Source organism: Oreochromis aureus, linkage group 5 (assembly GCF_013358895.1).
Source record: "Oreochromis aureus strain Israel breed Guangdong linkage group 5, ZZ_aureus, whole genome shotgun sequence".
Classification (NCBI taxonomy): domain Eukaryota; kingdom Metazoa; phylum Chordata; class Actinopteri; order Cichliformes; family Cichlidae; genus Oreochromis; species Oreochromis aureus.
In genome coordinates this window covers 34,437,401-34,463,075 of record NC_052946.1, presented here as the reverse complement: position 1 = coordinate 34,463,075, position 25,675 = coordinate 34,437,401, and the positions used below count along the sequence as shown (strand labels likewise).

At 37.4% G+C, this 25,675-nt stretch overlaps 1 protein-coding gene across 1 annotated transcript in view; it reads left to right on the top strand.

The window, feature by feature from the left end:
• The first annotated feature begins 393 nt into the window (after positions 1-393).
• LOC116326853 (cadherin-22) overlaps positions 394-25,675 on the top strand; it is a 71,726-nt gene continuing 46,444 nt past the window's right edge. Inside the window, exons 1-2 of the mRNA XM_031748279.2 lie at positions 394-627; positions 13,431-13,725. Of these exons, the coding sequence (XP_031604139.1) occupies positions 394-627; positions 13,431-13,725 (529 nt within the window). The remainder of the gene's footprint in view (positions 628-13,430; positions 13,726-25,675) is intronic.

The following is a 25,675-nucleotide window of genomic DNA, read 5'->3' as shown; positions in this document are numbered from 1 at the left end:
CAGTTTGTCCAGCTACTTTAGGTCACATAAAACAAAATATTAAGAAAAACAAACAATAAAAAGGACCCTATAAGTTGGAGTAAACACTACGAAGAATCAGAATTACTGACAATGTTACAGTGCAAACCGTTACTCTGCAGGTGGTACAACTCCTATATGCTCTCTGACCTGCCCTGTGTTTGGCAGATAACTTCAGATTGATTTCTGATCCCATGGATTAACTTTCAAGCTCTTTCACGAAGACCTTTAAGCGTGTCCTTTTGGAGTTTCATTTCACATAAAACTACAACAGAAAACCTTCTCTTGTTTGCATGTATCTTTTACATTACATGTAGACACAGGAAGGATTGTTTTTCTTTTTTTTTCTTTTCTTTTTTTTTTTTTTTAATCAAAATGGCTCCTTCATGGACATCAGGGGTTTGGACACTACTGGCAGCACTAACTCTACTTAGCTGCAATATTTTTACCTGGTGTGAAGCCTCAAGGACTAGTGGCACAACAACTTCAGGAGAAAGAGAGCAAGAGCAAGGACCCTCATCGCTTGAACGTGTAAAGAGAGGATGGGTGTGGAACCAGTTCTTTGTCGTGGAGGAGTATACAGGAACAGAGCCTCTATATGTAGGAAAGGTAAGACATTATGACTCATTACATAAATAATTGAAAAACCTTGTGAACAGGTGTCAATTCCTTGAACTGTTGGTAGTGAAAAGAAAAAGGAAAGAATGTCTCAGCATGCAGTTAAGATTTGGGTAAAACATTTCAGGTAAAAAAAAGTATAATACTCTGGATAATGTTCAGGAAAGCTTTAGTGATGTACTGTGGAGGGAGATTAATATGTTGGCAAGCTATGTTGAGGTTAAAGTCAGAGTTTCATAAAGGTAGCTCTCTTTTTACTTGGCTAAATCACCATGGTAACATATGCTATATGCAACCTATTCAAGTAAGCACAAAATTGTCATGGTTTCTTTTTCATTTAAAATATGCTGTAAGTGTAATATAGATTCTCTGCTTAAGGAAGATGTATTACATATGCAACTTTGAACCATACCTAACTGAATGAAAGTTAGAGCTGTAAAGTTACAGCAGTAAGAAACTTTGTAAAGGGCCAAAACTACTGTCTCGCTGGAATTGCAGCTAATAGAACTCAGAAAAATAAAAAACAGATAAGTTCTATTTCTAAGAACGAATAAAATGTATAATGTATTGAACTTTTCACAAACTAAACTGATCTTCTTATCTCCTTTATTAGGCTGTGAGAGAATGTCAGACCTGAACACACTGATTAACATTTAAATAATTTAAATATTTAAACTAGAGAGATGAACATGCAGCAGCTGACATGTTAGGAAAAAATTAAAGATCTTCTGCAAGAATACTCTCTTATCTTTGGATCACCAGTGCTGCATTTTACTGTTATCCTTTTTATACTCTTTAGTGAACTTTATCACCAATTCTTATGATAATGTTATGAGTGTCTGGAGTTGGTGACACTCATAACTTTTAGTGCTGAAGAAGAGTCAAATGATGCATCAAATGCTCCCCCTTTTTGTGAGTGTGCATAGAAAGTGATGCCGAAAGTCTGACTTAACAAAGAAAGTCGATAACCTCTGACACCTGTTTCTCTAAGTAAGGTTTCAGGATTTTGTCAAGACAAAAAAATACTTGCCAACTTACTTTGCAGTATACACTTTTTGAGGGACAAATTCCCAATTTGTTGTGAAAATACTGCAGATGCCTTATGTTATCGGGATGAAAGCATTATTTCTAAGAACCTCTCCCAATCACATCAGCCCTACATAGCATAAGACTTTTTAATGAGCAATTCAGATCAGTTCCTTTAAGCAAATGCTGCTGTTGTCCTTGTGAAACAGAGTAAATAAAGTGGCCAAACATAGATATACAGCAAAACAAACAGGCTTTCAAGGGCAGACATGCACTTATATATGAATTTGCTGTTTGAGGAGCTTAACACATAGTTACTCACCTACGTTATTATAGATGATAATTTATGTGACACCAGCATGTCTCCTTTAAAATACTATACTTTACTAAAGCCGTTAAAAGGTATACATATTTTATAGAGTAATACATGTTCAATCTAGAGTATAGTGTAGACTATTTTGCTGTAATATTTGTGAAGCCACAACAATGAAATATAACCCCTTCAGCTCACACACCCATCAGAAAGGCAATAGCTGGAATGACTGTCAGATCCTTTCTCAGTTACTTCAAGTAGACCATGATTGTTGAGTGTTACCATAAGAATTCAAGAGAAGCATTTTCATTGGGCTCGGAAATCAGCTGACAGTTCCTGCAAGCATCCTTGTCCTGCCCAAACCTTTACACACAATTGTACATACAGAAAAAAGAACACACAAATGACATTTGTAGATTTAAACTAAATATACTGTTTAGACATCTATGTGTTTGCATTAACTGTCAACTCCTGATAAAAATCTGCATATTTATTCAGTTTACATAAAAGAGAAAATGATTTTAGTTCAGGATAAAAGTGTGATTTGGTCAAAGTCAAAGCTCAACTACATTAAAAGCATTTTTGAATGGTCTAATTATGCACCTCTTCTAATCAGTAACCACAAATGCTTCCCTCTGCTCTTTGGCATTTGCTTTGTAGGACAAAGATGCAAATTGGCCAGAATTGTTGCCAAAATGCATCACTTGAAGCCACTGAATTACTAAACAGACACTAGCACTAAAACCTCGCTTTGAATCAACAGTAATTTCATTGTAGTTGCATTTACGTGTCTTCTTTTTAACCTGCATAAAATTACAGAGTTCTTGAGATCAAGACCCTGACATTTTGAATGAAGAGCAAGAGATTAAATCCAAGTGGTTTGCTGCTAAGAACTACCTCTGAACAAACTCTAAATAATAATTACAACTTTTCTGTAATGCAAACACTGTGGCTATTCAGAACAAAAGTGCTGGACAGATGCTTATGGATTTTCCTATATAATGTAGGAAACATTTTCTTTAATGTTGACTTAAGGTAGGCATATACCTCCCACATGACTCATACTACTGAAGGGAAGGCGCCATTTTTAAAGAACATAAATACTTTGAGCTGTCAGGAGCTTTTTGGCTCCTGTGCAATGTAAGAGTCACTGTGGCTTCCAGACTTCTTTCAGTTCTTGATCCAGTCTCTCTGAAAACCGTAGCCCACTGGCTTAAAATTGAGTACTTCGATCTCATGCTCCACATAAAAAGCTTTCAGAGATTAGTCTTCAAAGCCAATTTTGCTCAGAAAGTCTCAAACTACAATATTTTTCTTTTCCTCACAGTGTACCAAGTGAATGGAAAAAAAGTCATAGATTACTCAATTGCACTTACTTAGTTATAAGTCATAATCAAAACAATACAACAATACAAATGATTTAGTTGATACTGAATTACTAATTTGTATCACTTTTTAAACCTGACTAAAGTCCTTATTCAACTAAAAAAAAAACAACAGAAGCAAAAAAAAAGCAAGGAACTATCTCACCCACCTGTCTTCAAGGCATCTGAATCTGATGTTTTTGTCTTATTTTCTGTTCACTAAAAAGTTCCTGCTCCAGGGCTAGCACTGTCTGATCACCTTGGGAAAATGTTAAAGTGCACAAAGACACTCACTTGTCAAACACAAGCCTGTCTGCTACAGTTTGCCTACAACATTCTCTTATGTATAAATTCTCACGGTATGCAAAAAGTATATTAAAAAGTTATTTTATATTTAATTGTAATGAGCAACTGTACCAAAAATAACTAACAATAAATACTTTGCAAGTACAGTGTAGTTAAAGACAACTTTAAAGACACTTTAATATTGTTCCTTAATACATTTTTAGCCAATATGTCAAATCATAAATGAAGCCATGAAAATTCTGTGTTGTTTTTCTGTCTCTGGTGTTTGGTAACAAAGCCTCTGTACTTAGTGATGACAGCCTCAGCAGTGCCCTTCCTTTTGATATTGAGGACAATGTCTTGACACCAGAAATGTGATCAGTGAATGCCATTTTGTAATGTAATCATAGATAATGGGTATGTCAAATGAAATCAGTTTGCTATCATGTCAGTAGCAAGTGTGCATTTAGTAATATTTTCACTTTTTTTTTTTTCATTTCGTCTCATTCACATCCCATTCATCAGCTGTTTCTCATATGATCCTCAGTGACTTGATGAGAGTGGACACCGTGTATGATTCGATTGCTTTACGTAGGACATGATATAAAAAGACAGAACATTAAAGCAGACAGAATGAGACACGGTGATGAGTCACATGCATCAATCATGAAATCCCCTTGTTTCTAATCAGTTAGACATGGCAATTGACCAGCTAATATTGCATCTGCATATATTGATCTCTCTTTTCTTACAAATGAATGGAGATGTTCTTTGTACCAGAGCCTGGTCTTACAGAATAATTATCCTTTGATCAGTATTTTTCTGCAATTGTGAATGTGATGAATTCCTGCTGGCAAAACCAAACATTGCAACAGGCAGCACTGTCTGTCTGCTGGTAGAGGAAAAGACAGAATAAAGCTGAGTGACATATGAGAAAAGGAATGAAGTGAGAGGAAGGCTTCAAAGGGAGACTGGAAAACAAGAGCCTTCATACACTGACTGGTGATTCATTAAAAGGACAGGGTGCCAGGGAAGACAGTGAGCTGATATAAAGGAGCTTAAGGGAAGAGCTTGAGGGAATGATGCAGCAGGAGGGAGAAAAGAGATGATTTTATTAATAAAATTATCAAGTTATTGCATTTCATGTCACAAGGGCAGTGGCCAGTGCTATTTATGGCATGCGTAAGTGTGGATGTGATTGTCTGGGTATTAATACATGCTTAAACACAGACTACCCCTGCTGGATTTTTGGTATCAAAACTATAATTTAAGCTATGAAGGATTAGAGCCAAGCATTGGCCCTCTGCATTGTATAATTGTGCATCTTACTTTGCCCCGACTCAGCATAGTTGCCAAATTTGCTTTTTTCCCACACTGTGGTTACTGCCAGTGAAGTCAAATTTACTAGTAAGATGGTCGCTTACATGTATTTGATCTGGAAGATTTTATCTGTGTATTTAGATAAATACCAGTTGTGTACTTATGATGATCTTTTGGACACTCTTTTTCAAAGCTCTGTGCAGTGATAAAAGGAAGGGAACTTGGGCAAAGAGAATTGCTGTAGAGCACAGGTAATCCTAAATGGCTGTTGTTAAAGGAAGTAGACAGGGGAAATGATACATTCTTCATCTACTCTGGGGCTTTTTGGTAGTTTTTTTTTCTCTTCTATGTTGACAAATGCTGTCAGAAGTAAATCCATTGTGAGGGTGAATGTGTATGAGGTGGACAATTTTTGCAGCATGTGCACACATTTTATGCTCACTATAGTAGTGTGTGGAGTTTCAGTGTTGTCTTTATGTCTTTTCAATTTTCTCTCAACTTTGTGTCTATATCTGAGATGAGTTTTTGCATACTGTCTCAGCAATAGTGATATTACAGTCCATGTCACACTCCAAGGTGCTTCTTATCCCATTTTAATTCTTAACCCCAATGAAACAAATTGGCTTTTTTAAAATAAATATTTTTCTCATACATCATTCGTCTTTCTGAAAATTATCAATTTGATTTATGGTGTATCAAATTCTGTGTCTGATTTTGGTTGCAGCAGGTTTGTTGGACATAAAGTAAAATCCATTTAAATGGTAAAAACCAAAAGAGGCTTTTTCTTTTTTTTTTTGATTTATCTGTTTTCTGATGTTTTGTAATGATCAGAAATATGTTTGAATAAAACACTGAGTATTTTAAGTGAGTTTGTTTAAGCTTTACATGTTATCAAAACATGTAAAGCTTAAACAAACTATAAAAAATCATTTTAATTCATGTATTTGTTTATTTTATTTCAGTAGATGATTTTCTTTTACTACTAAACAATCCCCTCACTTTTAATTTAAAAGTTTAGATGCTGTTAACTAGCTAACTGTGGTACATTGCATTTTGTGTTTTCCTACTGGTAGACTGGGCAGACTGCTGTGGTGGTGATCTGTGATATCATTCTGCTGCTTTACCACTGTCTTACCTTGCATTTAGAGAGATTACAACTCAATGGTCTTTGAAATCCATCTATGAGATAAGAAAGTCATTGAAGAGGCAGCTGATTATATTTCTTCTCCTTTGCTGTAACCTTTCTTTTGGACACATGCATATATACATACCAGGTTTATGTCACTTCTCAGGTTTATTTATTTATTTTTAAATAAGATCCTAAATTGTCTGTCTAGGTTCTCAGTCATCTAAGGCACTTGGAAAGAAAAATGTCTGGACTTCCTTAAGTTTCTAGAAGATGTTTCACCTCTCATCCAAGAAGCTTCTTCAGTTCTAAGAGCAATTGATGGAGAGTCCCAGGTATTTAAGCCCTAGTGGGAGTTGCCCCGTAAGAGGGTCGTTGACGCACTATTGACCATGTGCCACATCACATGAGCTAATGTGTAAAAAAGGGTGTGGGTTATTATCATTAGAGGTTTCGGGTGAAACCTTGCCACACTCTATCATGTGACTATTGAGATCAAATCACGCAAGATGTAGGTTGCCGTTAAGGCGCCTGGGAAGGGATCTCAAAACTAGATTATAGGTGGTAGACAGTTGGTGTTGTTAGCCACCCCCTGTGTTCATAGATAGTCGTTCACAATGGACATAGATGGCTTCTTTCACATCTCTTTCAAACCATCTGTCTTCTCCATCCAAACGTGAACATTGATCGAAAGGTCCTAAATTATATTAACACATCATGACAATGTTTTCTCTTTGATGTCTAGAAATTCATTCTCTTTCTGTCTAAGCTTCTGCAGGTTTGCCTCTGTAACTGTAATTCAGAACATCACTTTTACATTTTAACTTCTTTCTGTGACTTTTTTCTTCCTTTTTCCTACTCCACTGTGCTACTATTTTCTATCCATTCTCATCGCAGGTTCTGTCCTTGGTATGTATCCTTCCTTCCCCATAGCTATCCCCAACTAGACTGTCTCTGATACCTTGTCACCTTGTTAACACTTTGAAGCTTTTAAGATCAGAAGCTTTACAAGCTGTAGTGAAATGTGGCATGCCTAGTCCAGATTACACAGACTTAAATATAAGACAGGCAATTTGCTTCGTCTTTGAAATCTTCAATAAACTAAAGCTTCAGTGCAGCTCACATTTTTCTATCTTCACTGTAAATGAAAATGCTACTCCATGTCTATTCTATTCTATTCTATTCTATTCTATTCTATTCTATTCTATGCTATTTTGGTACTAAACACATTCGTTTAGTGTGAGCTTGTGCTTAAAATATGGTTCGGAGACAGTGACACTGACAAAAAGACAGAAGATCAAGTTGAAGTTGGAAGAGTTGAAGATTTTCATTGGGAGTGACCAGGAGAGACAAGATTAGGAACGTATATATCAGAGGGAATGGTAAATTGACTGATTCTTATATAGCGCTTTTCTACTCTCCTCGAGCACTCAAGGCACATTTTAACATGCCACATTCACCCACTCATACAAACACTTTCTATCTAACATTCACACACATTTATACTTCGATGGATGCATCAGAGAGATTCGGGTTAGTATCTTCCCCAAGGATATTTGGCATGCAGACTGGTACAGCCAAACCTTTAACCTTCCTATTGTTAGATGATGTGCTCTACCTCCCGAGCTACTGCCAGGAACAGCTCAGGTTGACCATTTTGGAGACAAAGTTAGAGAGACAAGGCTGAGATGGTTTGGAGGTACAGGAGAGGGATAGTAGACAAAGGATCTTGAGTATGCAGCTGCCACTCAGAAAGAAAAGAGGAAGACCACACAAAAGATTTATCGATGTAGTGAAGGAGGACATGCAAAGGGTTGGTGTGACAGATGAAGATGTTAGGGATAGGAGATTGAAGTAGATGATCTGCTGTGACTCTTAAAGGGACCGACCAAAAGGAGAAGAAATAAAAGGGGTTGCCACAGCGTGTAGCTTCACATGTTTGATCTGGTAGATTTGTACACCAGATGCCCCTCCAACCTCATAAAAACTTAAAAAAAATGACTAAATGTGAAGGAAACTTTCAGTCACTGCATGTGAGTCATATGTCATCCCCTTCAGTAGGTTAGCCTATAGTGACAGCTAGACACTTTGTTATGACCTAAAGGTGAGTCTGACAAGACATCAACAACCTCACTGTCCTCTGAGTCAACCCACAGGCCTCCACTGTAAACCCTAAAGCATGGCTGACTCTTGCTAGCATCAAGTTTAGCATAAAGCCAGGAACCAAATTAATACTGTTTAGCTGCAGTGATAGGATGATATACTTTTTAGTAAGTTTATAGAAAGGGTTCAGATAATTGGTATAGTAGTTTATATCCCTACATTATATTTACTTTGGAAATTTGGTCATTGTGCAATGACCAATAATCCTTCTTTTACATTTTTTAAAGGAACCTAACATTTTGACATGAACAAAGTGTTATTAATAAAAAAAAAACTCCAATCTCACATTCGACGGCTGTAAAATTTCCAAAACATCACTCTCATGATAAGTTGGATAATCAGGCTCATCATGTCTCGAAGACCTCATATTGCCATATTCTACACTGTAGGCTTACTTGTGGTTCCATTCTTCCAGTAGAATGGGAGAAGCTTTAGCTTAGAGGCCCCTCTAGTGTGGAACGAGCTCTCAGTTTGGATTCAGGAGAGAGTAACCTTTTCTACTTTTAAGATTAGCTTAAAATGTTCCTTTTTGATAAACCACATTGTTATGGCTGTATCAGGTGATCCTGAGTCCCCACTTAGTTATGCTGCAATATTCCTAGGCTACTGGGGGCTTCCGATGATGAGTGTCTTCTTCGCTCATGTTTTTTCATTCACTCATGTTTATGCACCACTTTAATTTAATCATTAGTTATTATTAATTTCTTGCTCTCTCCCACAGTATGTCTTTTGTCCTGTCATCTTCCCCTCACCCCAACTGGCCATGGCAGATGGCTGTCCCTCCCTGAGCATGTTTTTAATGGAGGTTTCTTCCTGTTAAAACTTTGTTTTTTCTTCTCACTGTCCCCAAATGCTAGTTCATAGAGATGTCTGATTGTTGTGGTTTTCTCTGTATTATTGCACGGTCTTTTCCTTACAATATAAAGTGCCTTGAGGCAACAGTTGTTGTTATTTGGTGCTCATTAAATAAAACAGAATTAAAATGAATTGAAATGTGGAAAAGAAGTGCACTGCCCATGGAAAAAAAAATACAAACCCTACATTTTCCCCAGCATAAAAGTCTTCTCTGTTGTGCTATGTCCTCAGTATGTCCAAAATGCTCATAGCTTCATCAGCTTTATATTAACTAATCGAAGGGAATTAGACTACCGGTGTGATTTCCATATGCTCCAGTGAGCATGACTATAATTTCTTTCCTGTGAAACTTGACCATTACTTGAACCTTGTGAACTGAAGCTGAGAAAGACTAGTCAAAATCTACAAGGAAGCTACAAAGTTTTATAATTAGCTTTCTACAGTGAAGCAATTACATCAAAGAGTAGAGTTCCTTTAGTACTGATTTGAAATATATGTTGTTTTTCTTGGTGTGTATTAGTATTTTTGATGTCTATACCAGTGACCTAGCCAATAAAAGAAATGGCACACCTTGTCCAAATGTGGAGAATCTATTTCCCCCCCAAAGTGTCAGGAATATCGTTTAAAGATTTTACAAAAAAAAAAACATCTATAATGTCATGCTCAGCAGGTGTACAAGATGTGTGTCTTTCCCATCTTCTTCTTGGAAATTTGTTGTGCACTTTTGCACCCCCGCTTATTTTTTGTGAGTGACATCCTGACTCTGACCTTTAGTTTGCAGAGAACAACTTAGCTAAGCGAGTGCATGTGTGTGTGTCTGTGTGTGTGTTTTTCAAGCTGCCAACTTGAATCACTCCAGTGAGGATAGACTGACAGAAGGATGGGTATAGCCAGCCTGAGGGGAGAGAAATTGCATCATTCCTGCAGAATGATGATCCATGTGTGTGTGTGTGTGTGTGTGTGTGTGTGTGCCCACATGAGTGTATGTCTGTTTGTGTCTATGTGTGCAAGAAAAAAGGAAAAAAAGCCCATAGGACCTCTTTATAACATCTTATAATCATCTAGGGTTCCCTTAAGCAACCTTGGTGATGTAAATAAGTCTCTGCACCTAATTGATGTAGAAAATTATGCTTTTAAAAATCTTTTTGACATAGTAAACCTAAACCAAACCAAGCAATATTTTTACCTAAACGTAACCAGACAGAGAATTTATGTAAAATATGTAAAATAATGTACTCTGATGTTAGACACTTGTAGACATTTCAAACTCCTGTTGTAAGAAACATTCTAAGCTAATGTATTTACCAATCCCAGGTACAGTGAGGGAAATAATTATTTGATCATCTGCTGAATTTGTAAGTTCCCTCACTTGCAAAGAAATAAAATTCATGGTAGTTTAATTTTAGTATAAAAAGACAAAATATCAACCATACAGCACACAGGTTAAAGTCAATAAATAAATCAATCTTGTTTTTTTTTTCTTTTTCATTCCAACTTCTTCAATACCATGGACCAGGGAGCTGTCAAAGGACATCAGGGACAAAACTGTAGACCTACACAAGGCTGCAGTGAGTTACAAGATCATTAACCAGAAGCTTGGTGATAAGGTGTCAAATGTTGGTTTGATAATTCGGAAACAGGAGAAATATAAAATGATCATCAGTCGCCCTCAGTCTGGAGCTCTATGCAAGGTCTTTACTTATGGGGTGAGGACAATCATGAGAACGGTGGTGGATCAGACCAAAAATACAGCCGGAGCTTGTTAACGATCAGTAGACCACCATTGGTGACGGATTGAAATCTTGCAGCGCCCACAAGTTCCTCCCTGCCCAAGAAGGCACATGTACAGGCCGGTCTTAAGTTTGCCAGTGAACATCTAAATGATTCAGAAGATGTTTGGGAGAAAGTGTTGTGGTCAGATGAAACCAAAATCAAGCTCTTTGCCATCAGTTTGACCTTGTGTTTTTAAAGAAAGAGAAACGCTAAGTATGACCCACAGAAGATCATCACCACATTCAACCACCAAGGTGGAAACACTTTAAGCTAAGCCTACCGGACAACTTCACTGCATTGAGGGGTTAGGGGATGGGGCAATGTAAACTCTTGGAGGAGAATCTCCTTCCCTAAGACAGAACAGAACAATGAAAGTTGGTCTTCTAGAATAGAATGACCCATACTAAGCATACTACTACAGCATACTGCCAGGCAACAAAAGAGTGGTAAAAGAAGAAGTGCAACGAAGAAGTTTTTAAGGTCATGGAGTGGCCTGGCCACTTTGTCACATTTTATAAAGAGGAAACACTGCTCTGTGGTTTCAGGAATTCTTACATAGGTCATTATAAAAATGCTTTCATGTTTGTTTGTTTTAGATGGTAGAGGGAAAGCAAAAAAAAAAAGATATTATTTTTTAATTGCAGGACTTGTTGTGCCAACATTTGTGGAAGTGAATGAACACAAGATGGCAACACTTCACACATGCATTTCTCTCCTGAGATTCTAATTTTGAAATTCAGGAGGAGGTTGAATCTGGAGGAAACATATCAAGTGGTGGAAGCGTGTGCTCACTTTTATTGGATAACTTTCACAGTTTGGACCAATGAAACTTTTATTTTCCTTTTTTTCTTTTTTATTATAACTGAAATATTGATACCGCCAAAGTATCCAGCAGTATATTTCCACTGACTGTTCGTGTATTTGTCTTGAGGATGATTCAGAATGGGGAGAAAAGGCAAAAACAGACAGATAAAAAAGAAGAAGAAAATGGATGATGGAAGCAATATCAAGGCACAGGCTTGCATTATTCCTCGGTTTTACGACAAATACTTAATGAAAATCCCTGCAAGGGTGATAGAAGCCTGTATTTAATTAAGCCTTTATAAAAAATTAACCAGGGAGGCCAGGGCGATTTCCCCTCTCCTCTGGTCTGTTGAGTAGATTGAACCACAGTTACACTGCATAGACAGCTCTGAATTATAATTTTAGATAGAAGGTGAGTGAGAGGGAGAGGGAGCAGAAGCAAGCAGGTCTAATGCTCACTAAAGAGCCAAAGGGGAGTTTAGGATGGGGGACCAATGCATCTCCTATTGCTAGACCTGGAATGTCTTCTAATCACATTAGGGGAAACTATAGCTCTGATTTATAAGGGCTCTTTTAAGTTCACTTTTCAGCCACAGCACCTCCATGTCTCTACATTTAAGAGTCTTTGAATGACTTTGATCTCCTAATTTGGGCGTCACATCCTGTGAAGGGCACAATGTGCAGAAAAGGTGTAAATCATCACAGGAACTCTGGTGTCTTTTTTTTTCACCACACCGATGATGGCTAGTCCGCAGGGAGTAGAAGGACTTGAATTGGATTTACCACCCTAAGAGAAGAAAAGTCAATGGATGAATAAAATACACATATTTCTTATGGTCATGGTTGATGACCAAATATCATTTGGGGGTTGTCCATTTTTAACCTTTTTCTCAGCAGTTAAAACAAAATTATAAAAATAAGATACCTGACAAATATGTGACAGAATAATCTCAACTCGGACAAGGCTCACTTCAGATAATTTTTTCTAAACTTTCAACAGTTTCTAATACTTTGAGGTGTCATCGAGTGTGGCGTGTCAGCCATGTGATAACAAGTGGTCAAACAGGACTGTAATCCCTGTCGTGTTTCAAGGACAGTTTTGCAGTTCGATTTGGTTGGCCCCGATCGTCAGACTGCTAGGACGGGGTGAGCAGATTTTGCCTGAGGTTCACAGATAGCTTTGTTGTCTGTATCAAAATGTTCCGTTAAAGTAGAAAGGTTTGAATTAGCCTGCGTTCAAATGCACTCCAACAAAACAGTACTTGATTGCAATCTGAATAAATTAATGCAACACTTGTAAAGTAATAGCTAATAAAAGGAAAACAACAGCAGTAGCAAGTTCATTGCATTAAAGTGGATTTCTTTTCAACTCAGAGAGTTGAAAAGAGTTAGTTATATTTACATATTAAAAAGTTAATCAGTTTTTGTGTTTTAAACAAATTGTGACTTTTATAAGCATTCAGCTAATATTGAATGGTACCCAAAGCATTCAGGTTTGGGTACTAACAATGACTATTAGTACCCAAACCTTAATAGATAACTATACTTTTGATAATATAACTAGTTGTTATGGAGAAAACAAAATAAACATCCATTCAGTGAATTATTGTCATCATCAATATGCAACTTGATCATGACACTAACAAAACATTTTTTAGAAATTTTACAGTACGTACCACATTGCATACTTGTAAAAGATGGAATGTGTGTGTGTGTTTTATTGAAGTCATCATTCTCAAAACCGCTCTGTATTTTTTTTTTACAGATCCATACAGACTCTGATGATGGTGAGGGCAACATCAAATATACTATCTCTGGAGAAGGAGCTGGATCCATCTTCATCATTGATGAGCTTACAGGAGATATACATGCCACAGAGAGACTAGACCGAGAGGAAAAGGCTTTTTACACTCTTAGGGCTCAGGCCCGGGACCGGCTCTCTAACGATCCCCTTGAGCCAGAGTCAGAGTTTGTCATCAAGGTCCAGGACATCAATGACAGTGAACCCAAGTTCTTGGAAGGACCCTATATTGGCAGCGTGGCAGAGTTGTCACCCATAGGTAAGCTGGAAAATGCCTAGCACAGTCAGACAGGAACCATCTGGATAACTGTTTGAGGCTCTGTACATAGCAAAGCCCAAGGGTGCCTGTAATGTATGGAATTGCAAGTTTTACTGCAGCTATTTTCATGATACATAAGTAGGGTGTGTGAGCTTTTTTTATGGGCTCAAGGGAAGGCGTAAAGTGCCAGGAGGAGCAATATGTTCAAATTCTCCTCCACAAGAGAGATGGATATATGAAAAAGCAGACATGTAAGATAGCTATGTTAAATGAAAATGGATTTGGAGTCAGTGAATTTATTCTCAATAGTAGGAAGTAGAAAATGAAAGAAACAGTGCAGGCATATAAAGAAAGTAGAGGCAAACAAATTGCATTACTCCCAGATAAGCTGTGTTCTAACACTGTTTTGAGGCAAATGATAAAAGGAAGAACAAGAGGGAAAGAGCAACATAGGAACGGTGCTCCAGGAGTGCGGTTAATGGAGAGAGTACACTGTCAGTAAAAATGACACTACAATACTTTAAATCCTAAAATGTTTTTATTGTAACCGAGTATATTAGCAGCAATGAAAGGCTGCTTAAAACTATTTGCAAAATGGAAAAGACAGGTGAATGAGGGTGTCAAGGGCTTCATTAGCGTGGTATTAATGTCAAAGACAGTTGATGTTTAATAGACAAAATTCTGTTTAGCTGCTAAGCAATATCACCATATTTGCTCCAAAGGGTTTGTGCGATACGGGTATATGCGTGCGTGTTTGTGTGTGTGTGTTCATGCATATGCAGTAGAGGCGGGGGTGCTTCTTGTTTGAGTGACTCCAGGAGTGGTGCAAAATGGAATGGCTCTTTCCTGTTCAAGCCTGATTGGAATTAATTCCTGCTTTCTCAGCATGATCCAAAGCATGGGCATTTCTGCCTACATTGCTCTCTAAAACTGAATGGCGTGTGTATGCATGTGTGTGTGAGTCGGTGAGAGAAAGGAAAGTGAAAGTTAGCAAAAACAGGAGCATGATAAAGAGAAAAGGAATAAACACAATTTCAGAAAATGATGCAAAACCCTGGGGAGCTGTCCGCAAGAAAGAGTGAGATGCAGCCTTAAAAGCCATGCTTGGTTAATAATAGTTTATGTAATCTTAATGATCATAACACTTCTACCTCTGTCCCTTATTTGACCCTGTCACGTCTCACTCAGATTATATAAGAAATAAGCAGACAGTTCATGTTCTCATGGTGTGCTACCACTAATGACATAACATTCACCACTAAATCAGGCATTCTCATGGTTCATCCATGAGTCTTTTCTTTTGACCTGTTTGACTGGCACTCACCATTTCCCAGCTCATCACCTTTACTGCACATTTCCATGTTTTAACGATGATAATGTCACTTAGTTTGGACGTATACTTTTATAAATGTATTATAAAAGTATAACATTTGCTATATTGATATATCTTATAATAGTTTGTGCTTTTTATTTTGGATAATTCTGTAGAACCCTACTTTCCACTGGATCAACAAATTTACTAATCCGCATTTTAAAATAGTTCCTAACAACATCTTACACCGGTTTGAGTAGAATCTGGTAAAACCTACAGTGTCCAGCTGTTTTAGGAAAATGCTTCTTTATGACACAAACTGGTTTTCTGTTATTTTTATTGCTTTTTGTGGCCTGTTTTTGTTTTGGGAGCAAAAGACAATGGGGCAGAGCAATATAGAAAATAGGTTTGAGAAGGTACTAACATTGAGGGATGTACAAAATATTGACTTTAGCCTTTTCAGGAAAAAAAAAAAACCTGTCTTATTAACGTTGAGAAAAAAAAGAGTTTTTAGTTTGTTTGTTAATGTGTCTCAAAATCATTCAGAATTTATAGGTATGCTCTTATTTTGTTGCTGCTCTGTTACTGTTGTTTATGAATTCCCAGAGGAATTTTGTCTTCATGCCCTATGAGCATGTGCTGACATCTACTGTAGACTTGATTTGTCTTTTTCTTTGTGAAAAAAAAACATTGTACCTGCACAAAACCTCGGTAGAATCATCACTTTCACATAATTTGGACACAGCTCTTCTGATATGCTGTTATGGAAGCAGGTTGCAAGCATTAACCACACCAGTGATATGCTCACTGTGCTGTTTTATGCTCAGCCATATAGCCAAATTGCCTTGGAACACGTGAGGCCATAACAGTAAGAAAGTAATCAGGACTCAACTGCCAGAGGCATATTCATCTTTACCCCTGTCATGTCTCCCGGCGCTCGTCTTTGTCATAGTCTTAAAGCCTCTCTATGCTTGCCTCGCCCCTTTTGTTAGGGCATCCTATTTGGTTGCCTATCTGTCTATCCTTAGTATACTTAGCATGCTCAGCATTTTCTTTCTTAAAAATAACCCTTTTTCACCCAGTGAGCAGTTTGTTAAGGAGAACTGCAATAATTAGAAGTACTGAAGCTGATGATGAAGCATGAAGGTCTGAGCTCTGCGTTGTCCTGTGGAAAATGTGTGTCTAATGAAATTGCTGTCTTAAATCAGATTTGTTGTGTATGGACGATTGAATGTTGTTCAGAGAACCATGCATATGTTTATGATGGAACAGAAAAGGGAGCATGGAAACCTACAGGTGTGCTCCAATTCATGACGACAAACTGTGAAAGATCAATTTGAATCAGCACAACCAGTAAAAGTACTTGAGCTAACTATGCTTCTTGGTTCATAATTATATTAACTGCCATAATATCGATGCATTTTCTATTTACATGTTTACTGATTCCATTATTTTGCCACAATAATGGAACAGTACCACATAGCAAGAAGACCCTGGGCTGCAACTAGAAATCTAGTCTCCATGTTCGAGTAGTTGCGTGTTCGAGTAGTTGCATCCCACCTGTCCTTTTTTTTCATGCTGCTCCCCAATGCATGCATTACTAGCAAGTTGAGGACAGTCAAACTTCCATCTGTCTTTTTGTTTTTTGTTTTCTGCCTTACAAATGCGCAAGAATGAGTCGTGCTAAATAATATTAAGATTCTACATTTCTCAAATCATTTAGCAGTGATTGTTCACCGCCATTAACTCTGTCTAACTGCAGAATATGTGGCAGAGTTGGTTTGGGGCTGCATTCATCTGAGCTCAGTTTTGAAAATTTGCATACTGTCACACCTACAGTAATGCAGATCTGTAATATTCACAGTGTACATAAAAATAACTTTAAGTTTATAATTGCATTTTTCTTTGAGATCATTTGAAAAGTCGGCTGGATTTAATATCTGAACTTTTTAAACGTTTTCGGCATTTTCCAGTTTTTGGATGGCATATGTAGAAAATAAAGGAGTTTTCTATGTAACAATTATAATGACATTTTATTTGTTATGTAGAAATATTTTTTATGTTTAACTCTTAATATTTAATAAACTTTAACTCTTAATATTTTGCTTTTTCTAAGTTCTTTAAGTCCAAAGCAGACAAAGAACTTATTGTATTTTCAAATTAAAACTAAACATTATAGGTTGGTTTGATTAATGGCTTCTCACTTACAAACTTACAGGTCATCATTCTCTTTATAGCTCATCCTCCACTGTATTTTCTGAATCAAAGTGAAGCTATAATAAATGTAAATCACCTGCAATGTTAAAAGCTAATGTTGCCTCACGTCCATTTGCAAGGTAATATTAGAAGTACGGGTCTGTCCATTTTAAATACCTATCCTTCCATTATAAAATTATATGTATTATATCTTTGGCAAAAAGCCCTGTGCCTTCCTAAAAGTACCAGCAACTTTTAGTGAGTGTACTTAATATAAAATAGTAGGTTAAGATACTAATCAAGAGGTAAATATAACCTTAAATCATTTTGTGTTATGATTTGTTGTTTTCTAAAGCATATCATAAAAGTTGAAGAAAAATGTTACAAATATTAGAAAAATACCAAAATAAATGACACTGATCCTGCTCAAGACTTTAGATTTGAAATCCTGTCGTCTTACTCAAAATGTGAGATTTGAGTTGATTCTTTTTCACAAAACTCTTTCTTGATTCCATTTGACTTTTTGAGAACTCTTAGAACATGTTATGGCATAACCATTACAAGCTGTAACAATAACATCAATTAAAGTCTTTGATGAGAAAGGCATCCATAATATTACTGAGTGGTTCCTCAGGGCTAATTCCAGACAATGGCAGCCCCCTTTTTGAGTCCGGAGGAGGGAACCAATGCACTGCCTTCAGTAGCCTTGACTCTTGATACAAAGGATGTTAAGTGAATCTTCATACACTTTGGGAGGCAGAGATAGAGACAGACATCTTGGAAACAGGAACGTGGAGAACATGGAAACAGGGACCAGGGTTTTAATAGTTTTGCAATTTTCATTAGTTTTTATTTTTATTTCGTTTTGACTTCAGATTTTCAATTTTATATTAGTTTTAATTAGTTTTTATCAATTGTTTGCTAGTTTAGTTTAGTTTTTATTTTTTTGAAAATCCTTAGTTTCAGTTTAGTTTCGATTAGTTTCAGTTATAGTTTTAGTTGTGTTTGCAATAAAGTGTAACAAAATCCCAGTTTCATCATATCAGTCATTCTCTTCTGCTTATCCTTGGGTATGTTGCTATTCCAGCTACCATACCCTGCACCCTGGACAGGTCGCCTGTCTGTCGCAGGGCTAACACGCAGAGAAAGACAACTCACATTCCCACCTATGGGTTCTTTAAATAAATAAATAAAGGCAGATGAACAACCATTGATACCAGGCAACTATAAAATGTATATCTTGGCCCCAATGAGACTATTAACTCTTGCCGCACCGGGTGTTAAGGCAATTGACTCACACCGTTATGTAGATATCCCAGTCCTGTTGTCTCGGGATGCATCACGCTGCCTTGCCTGGGGTTAGCTTCTGTTTCTGGGGATGAGGGTTGAATGTGCTCCCTTACCTTCTCCAGGTAAGCTAGGCTAGGTTAGCCTTCTTGTGTGAGCTTTTCAAGTGCACTTTAAGGTTTGTGGGATTTTTTTCCCTTTAGAAATGTCCCTCATAATTTGTCTCTTTCCACTACAAGACACTTGCTTTATCCAAAACACAGTCATATTCAAAGTAATCCCAAATTGGAAGCTGGCGCTTTCTCCAGACTTTTCCTGACATGATTCTGCGCGTGGACGGAGCAGCAACACAGACGACTCGACTAACGTACTTGCCACCTGCTGGCATAATGAGACACAGCAAGAAAAAAACCTGGAAACTAAACTTCTTTTTCACCCTTGACTATTGTATGACACGCACACATCAACGAAAACTAAACACATTTTTGCTATAAATTTAGTTAATTTTAGTTAGTTTTGTGAACACTCATTACAGTTTTAGTTAGTTTTCCTTTTTTTGTTTTCATTTTTATTTCCGTTAACGAAAATGTTTTTTCACTTATAGTTTTCGTTATTTCGTTAGTTTTCGTTAACGATAATAACCTTGACAGGGACAAATAAATCTGAAAGCTAAATCTTGAAGGTAATTTCCAGGACTCTACCCTGCAGGCAGAATCTGGGAAATTACTCTCCTGAGAAAGGTGAGTTTGTCCCGCCTGCATAGGTTTATCCAGTCTGCTAGGGACAGAAGAAGCAGAGAAGGAGGATTCTTGAAATGGAACACCAGCTGTCTGGTGATGTCACCTTTGATTGGAGGCGAGTATTGTCCATCTAGTTTTTTTTTTTGTTTTTTTTTGTCTGTCCCATTTGGTTCTTTAGCCGTCAGAATTGTTGTCTGAAGACCAACAAGGATACCAAATGGATTTATTCTGCCAAATGGATCATCATGGCATTGCCGTATTGGTCCATTTGATCAAACTTTGTTGTTATTATTTATTTTATTTTCAGTTGTTACAGATGGGACAGACATGACTGGGGGATAGGAAAGGGAGAAAGAAAGAGAGGAAGGAAAAGAAAAACAGAAGGGAAAAGAGACAGTGAGAAAGGGCACTTTCAAAGACAAAGAGAAAGAAAAAAAAAAAAATCTCCTGGATCACCTGTTGAGAGAAAAAGAAGAGAAGACAAGCAAAAAAAAAAAAAACCAAACAAAAACAAAGCAACATACTAAACACAACACCATCACGTCAATCTAGCTAAGTGTGAACAGCAGTAAATACTAAATATTGAAAGTTGTTGTGCAGCATGCAGGACAGACAGCGCACAATGTGCTTTGAAGTAGCAGCTAAGAAAGGTGTAGTTTATGTCTACGAACAGTGAACACCCGTGTGCACACCTGTGTGGATCAACGCGCTTGTATACAAAAGGTTTCCCCATTGTCCATCTAGTTTACAAGTGCTCTCGCCCTTAGCCACCAAAGTGCAGACCAGCAATATACAAACAACTGTTGAAGAGCAGAAAAGAAAAGTCCTTGACTATAAAACAAACTGTCTTTACCTCTCTGCTGAGGCCCCGATCTCATGCCCTGTTGGTTAGGACTTGGTTTTGCAAAAGAGGTTGGTTGGACCTATAGCTGCAGCATCTGGCTAGAAAGACAATCTAACATGGCTTTAAGGAAAGATCAGAGTTAAACTAGAGCTATTTGTCAAGTTCCTCAGCCTAGCACGATCATGGGAATTGGTTAGAACTAGCTAGCCTGTGTGCAACAATACTACTACTACTACTAATAATAATAATAATAATAAATCTGCCAACTCAATTTTGCAAAAATATGTTATGAACAAAGTCTTTGTATAAAAGCTGATTTTGTTCTTCATTTCAGCCTAAAGCAGTGGTTCCCAAACTTTTTTTGTTAGGCCACCACCCCCGCACAAACACATCCTCCAACCACACACACCCATATTTTCTTTTCAAACCCCATTGCAGTTAATTTCACACCTCAAACATTTAGTACTGAATTCAGCAAATAAAAGTAAACGGCAATAAATTACAGGTAGCAATAAAATAAACTACTAACTCTTTTACGCTATGCTACACGGGTATTTTTGAAATCGCAGCTTTTTCTAGGCGTTTGGACCTTTCGTCCACACGTAAACGGCGTTTCCAATCACCTAAAACGGAGATTTTTTAAAACTCCTGTCAGGTTGGAGATTTTGTGAAAACTCAGTTTTTGCGTTTACGTGTGGACGAGGAATACGGAGTTCGTCACGAGACGTCAAGGGGATGTGCCTTTTTTTCACTACACGCTGTGCGTCACGTTATTGTTTACATGAGATGAATTTCTACAATGGCGGATATAGACAACATACTGTTAATCTTACTATCTGCAGTTTTTACACGCTTACATATACACATGCAGTTACTGTCCCTCCGTTTAGAAAGGCAGAGGCGTCACGGTGTAATTATTTTACGTGTAGTTGTTTTTTTCCTGTGTAATAATAATATTCAACATTGCTATTAATACATTTTTCAAAAAATGCCTCTCTGTGCAAAATGTGTTCAAAAACATAAACAACTACGGGATACTGTTTGTCCGTGATTTGGACAGCCCAGCGCGTGCTCCCGACGCATGGGAAACTAATTCTGTCGGGGAGACCTACCTTGGCACTTGTGCAGTAGCGATGTGTCGGTCGCGAACGAAATGGCTCTTAGAGCCGACTCTTTGAAGTGAACGACGCGAGGCGACTCCTTATTGGGAGCCGTGGGTTTTGTTTTTTTTTCTTTCTCTCACCCTCTCTCTCACACTTTTTTTCGCTTCACTCCGCACGCAAGCCTTGTGCTTTGCGCTGGGAGTCGAAAAAGCCGACTCTTTTTAGTGAGTCGAGCCGAAAGAGCCGGTTCGCTAAAAAGATCCGGAAATCCCATCACTATTGTGCAGGTGAAGCCAAAGGCAAGATATGCTTCATCATATTTTCTAGCATTTGGCTTGGAATGAAGTTGGTTTGGAAACAAATTTGGTGATGCTTCATCTCCTGCTTTGCGTTTGTGTGGCAGCCCCGTCAAAAACCTGTCCATTATGCTAGCAGTGTCCAAGCGCTCTTTTTAAAAAATTTTTACATTTTATTTTATTTTTTTTATTCATACCTCGCCCCCCCTGCACTTTGGGAACCTCTGGCCTAAAGATATAGCATTGTAATGTTTGTAATGTTGCAATAGTCTTTTGAAAATAATTACCTACTTTTTAGGGATACTTCTATAATGATAATATCTTTTCCATTTTTCATTTATTTTATTTTATTTTATTTTTTATTTGGTGCCAGTTGAATCTATCTATTGTTAAAGTTTGTTTTGTTTTGTTTTGTTTTTTAAATTCTGCATTTTAATTCCAATCCTAGCTAGCGAGACAAAAACATAAGAACTTATTGAGACAGGTGAGAACTACCTCTGAAATGGTGTTATTAATATTGCAAAACCCACATACTGGGGTTCAGTGTCAGTCTGGAAAGTTCGAAGTGGGAAAATACTTTTACTAGCCAGTTTTGTGTTGCCTTAGGCATTGTTTGTCTTCTGGTAATCGATGTTATAATAGGATTTTGGACTGGGAATTTACCTTTATACATCAAGTTTGATATGATGCTTATGAAGGTGGTTTACATAGGATGGTGTGATCGGCTAATGTTTGTGTTTTGTGAAGCCTCATCATCAATAGCTGAATGGGATCCATCTCTTTTTTCTTTGCATTCCCCAGCCATTGAGAGTGTTTAAATATTTATGTACATAGCTTTGAGCTAAGACTGAAAAGTTTTAAAGACCCGGAGGCTTAAGTAGTGTTAAACTAATATGGTGCAACTCTTTGACAATACTACATAGCTGTATAGTTTTGTATCTTCTACACTTATGCAGTTGATAGATTGAGCTTTTAGATCTAGTACATATACTGCAGTGACATTATTAGCTGTGGCACCACAAGCTAATACTTATGCTTCACACGCCCAGCTAATATTGAAGTAATAAAGACAGGCCTTTTCCAATTTGAAATCAGTATTACATCGTGTTACAACACGCATACTAAGACATCCAACACTCCTTTTCTTTCTGTCTTTATGTGAACTGACTAACAAAGAAGCACCATTTGTTTTGGGCGAAACCATTTCGTCACTGAGATAGTCATCTTTCCCTTCCACACAAAGGTCAGTTGGAAACGTGGCTAAGAGGGTCAGATCTTAGTAGTGAAATCACTACAGGGTGAAAAGTTACCACAGAGCTAATCCTGTGATGTGGTTCCATTAGAGAGGAACTCAGTATCTCTGAGTGGCATAGATGTGGCCACATCATGTCAAAAGAACAACATGCAGGCAAATAACAGTCTAATAACAGAGATAGTGACCACTGCCCTCATCTTTTCCTCTAATTACCCAAACTGATGCAGTGCCAAATACAAACAACCGTAGCCTCAGTTTAAATTAGCATATCAATTGCTTAACCCCCAGTTGATCGTATCTTTTAAAGATAAAATATAAAGGAAGGGCCTTTATATGGACAAATGGACAAACTACAAACTCCATTAGCCAACATAGATTTTCTTTAAGACACTGCTATGCAGTTTAAACTGCCATCATCTGAGGCTTTGGGAAATATTTCCACACTTCACAGTATGTTGTCTGTGTAACTATTAAAGGCCTTTGCATTTTATGTTTATATCTTTTTGATATAACAGTTGCTGTTGTTGGAATATTTTATTCTTGTGACCTGTTTTTACTTTAAAAGAAGCTGTTTTAATTTCAAGTATGAAACATGCAAATATAGAGGATATCACTGTTTCCCAGTAAAGAATATGCTGTGATATATCTGTATTGGCATATTCGTTACTGTCAGAGATGTGTGTTTAATAGATGTCTGAATTTTATATAGAAACTGACACTGATTTTAAGTCCAAAGAGCTACACAGAAAAAGCATTTTGAGATGTACTTTTAAGGCCCTTTCTTGAAGGTCTCTACCTCAACTTCAAAAAATAGATCACTTATTCTAGACTGTACACAATGAACAGAGCGACTGACATTTAAAGAGTATTTGTAGTGGATAAAAGAAAAATAGCACTGGACATAGTAAAACAGTAAAACTGAAAAAACTTGTTAATGAAGTTCTATATTTTGGTTGGCATACATTTTTAAACTCTTCTGTGACACTCAGTGTTGTTTTAGTAAAATTTATTATGGTATATTACTGAAAAGCAGGTAGGAGTATCTTTGTGAGGAAGACAACAGCTTCTGCCTCTTGTCTTTCTTTTTTTTCTTTCTCTTCTTGATCTTTTGACCTTAGTCTCTCTGTTTCAATTTAATACCACCAAAGTGGGTGTTAGAGATAAATTTCCCACTCCTTTTGCTCCCTTTGTATGTAATGCAAGTACACAAGAGGATTAGAGTAATAATCACCCTAGTGGCTGTGCAGAAGGCTGCAAATTACTGCAGTTACCATTAGGGACTCCCGAGCCTGTCACGCTAACAGTAGATGAGACATTTAGAGCACCAGTTTCACAAGAGCAATGAGATAAGGCAGGAGCAACTTACAATCAATATCATCTGTCAGCCACCTTTATGTATATGACCCGTAACATCCAACATTATGCGCTTAACCACAGTGTTTGAAACAATTGATTTTGGCTGATCTGAGTGTGTGTGTGTGTGTGTGTGTGTGAGTGATTATTTGTATGAAGCAATGTGTAAAGCCAGGAGTGGGGGAAAGGGAGAGGGCAACAGTGTGTGTTTCAGTATGTTACGAGGCACCATAGTGTGAAATTGACTAGCGTCTTACCTTTTCACTAGAAATAAAATCAAGAAAAGTTACTTGAAAACTGTCTTTACTTTCCCTAAATGAACTGACTTTGTGCAAGGAAAGTGTTAATGCTGATACACCTGTCCATCCATCTTCTTAAGTAGGATGTACCCCACCACTCAGTTTGGATACAGGAAGTATCCGAATTATCCCTAACTTCAGTTTGATACCTTTGAAGGATTTTTTTTTTCTTTTTCCACTTTTAAAGGGAAGGCTAGCCAGCACTGTATTTTTGTATTTTTTTTTATGTAAGATCCAAAGTTGCCATTTTGTGTTTGTTTATTTTGTTTTTTTTTAAATATTTATTTATTTATTTGTTTAAAATTCAGTACAAAAGATGGAAACTATTGAGAGGTTAAGATCTAAAGTTGACAAGCCAAACTGGCTGACAGTATTGTCCAAGAAACAAATAATTATATGATCCCGTAAAATATGAAAGACAAGTTCAAGGTCTAACAAAGACTAGATTTACAATCTCTGTCATAAGAGATGAAAAATATCCCTAAATCCTTGTTGAGATCTTGAAGAGGATCAATGTAAGCAGGTCATTGGTTTTTATGACATGGCAGATTTTTCTTCCCCTTATACTTCATTCTCTGCCTCACTCTCTCCCCACCTCTCTCCTAGGGCATTTATGTGGATGAGAGAGGAATGAATCACAGTAGAAGTAGTGAAGAAATAACTTTTCATGTGAAAACACCTCAGCTTTTATGGCTTTACTAAATGATCCATAATGCGGGCAGGGAGCACTCAGTCCTGCAGATTAAGGTGGGTAGGAGTGGAAAAGAGGCTCAGTGCTGCAGCCGTTAGACCCCTCCGCCGAAGCTCGCACCAGTACAGCACCAGCTGAGATAGGCACAAATCTCTTTTATGAGGCCCCTTCTTAAATAGCTGTCAGTCTGGTGTCTCACACGTGGCTCACTTCGCCAACTCCCCTCACAGTAATTGAACCATCTCTCCCAGAGTGCTGAAATGGTGTGGGAAGCCATTCCGACAGGCTGTGTTGATACCATTAAACCAAACTAATGCATAAATCTAACAATATAGCTATCGTCACCCACCCTCCACTGTATCCTCTGTGCCACAATCCTCCTCGATACTAACACTCGGTCGGGGGTTAGTTTTCCTCAGAATATTATTTACATTATATATGATGAATAATTTTTACCGCTAAAGTAATATTTGCAATACAGATTGAATCTTTTTTTTGTCAGAAGTCTGTCAAGGCCTTTTAAATAGAGAGGATGCATTCCTAAAATACTAGTTACAGTAAATATTGTAACAGT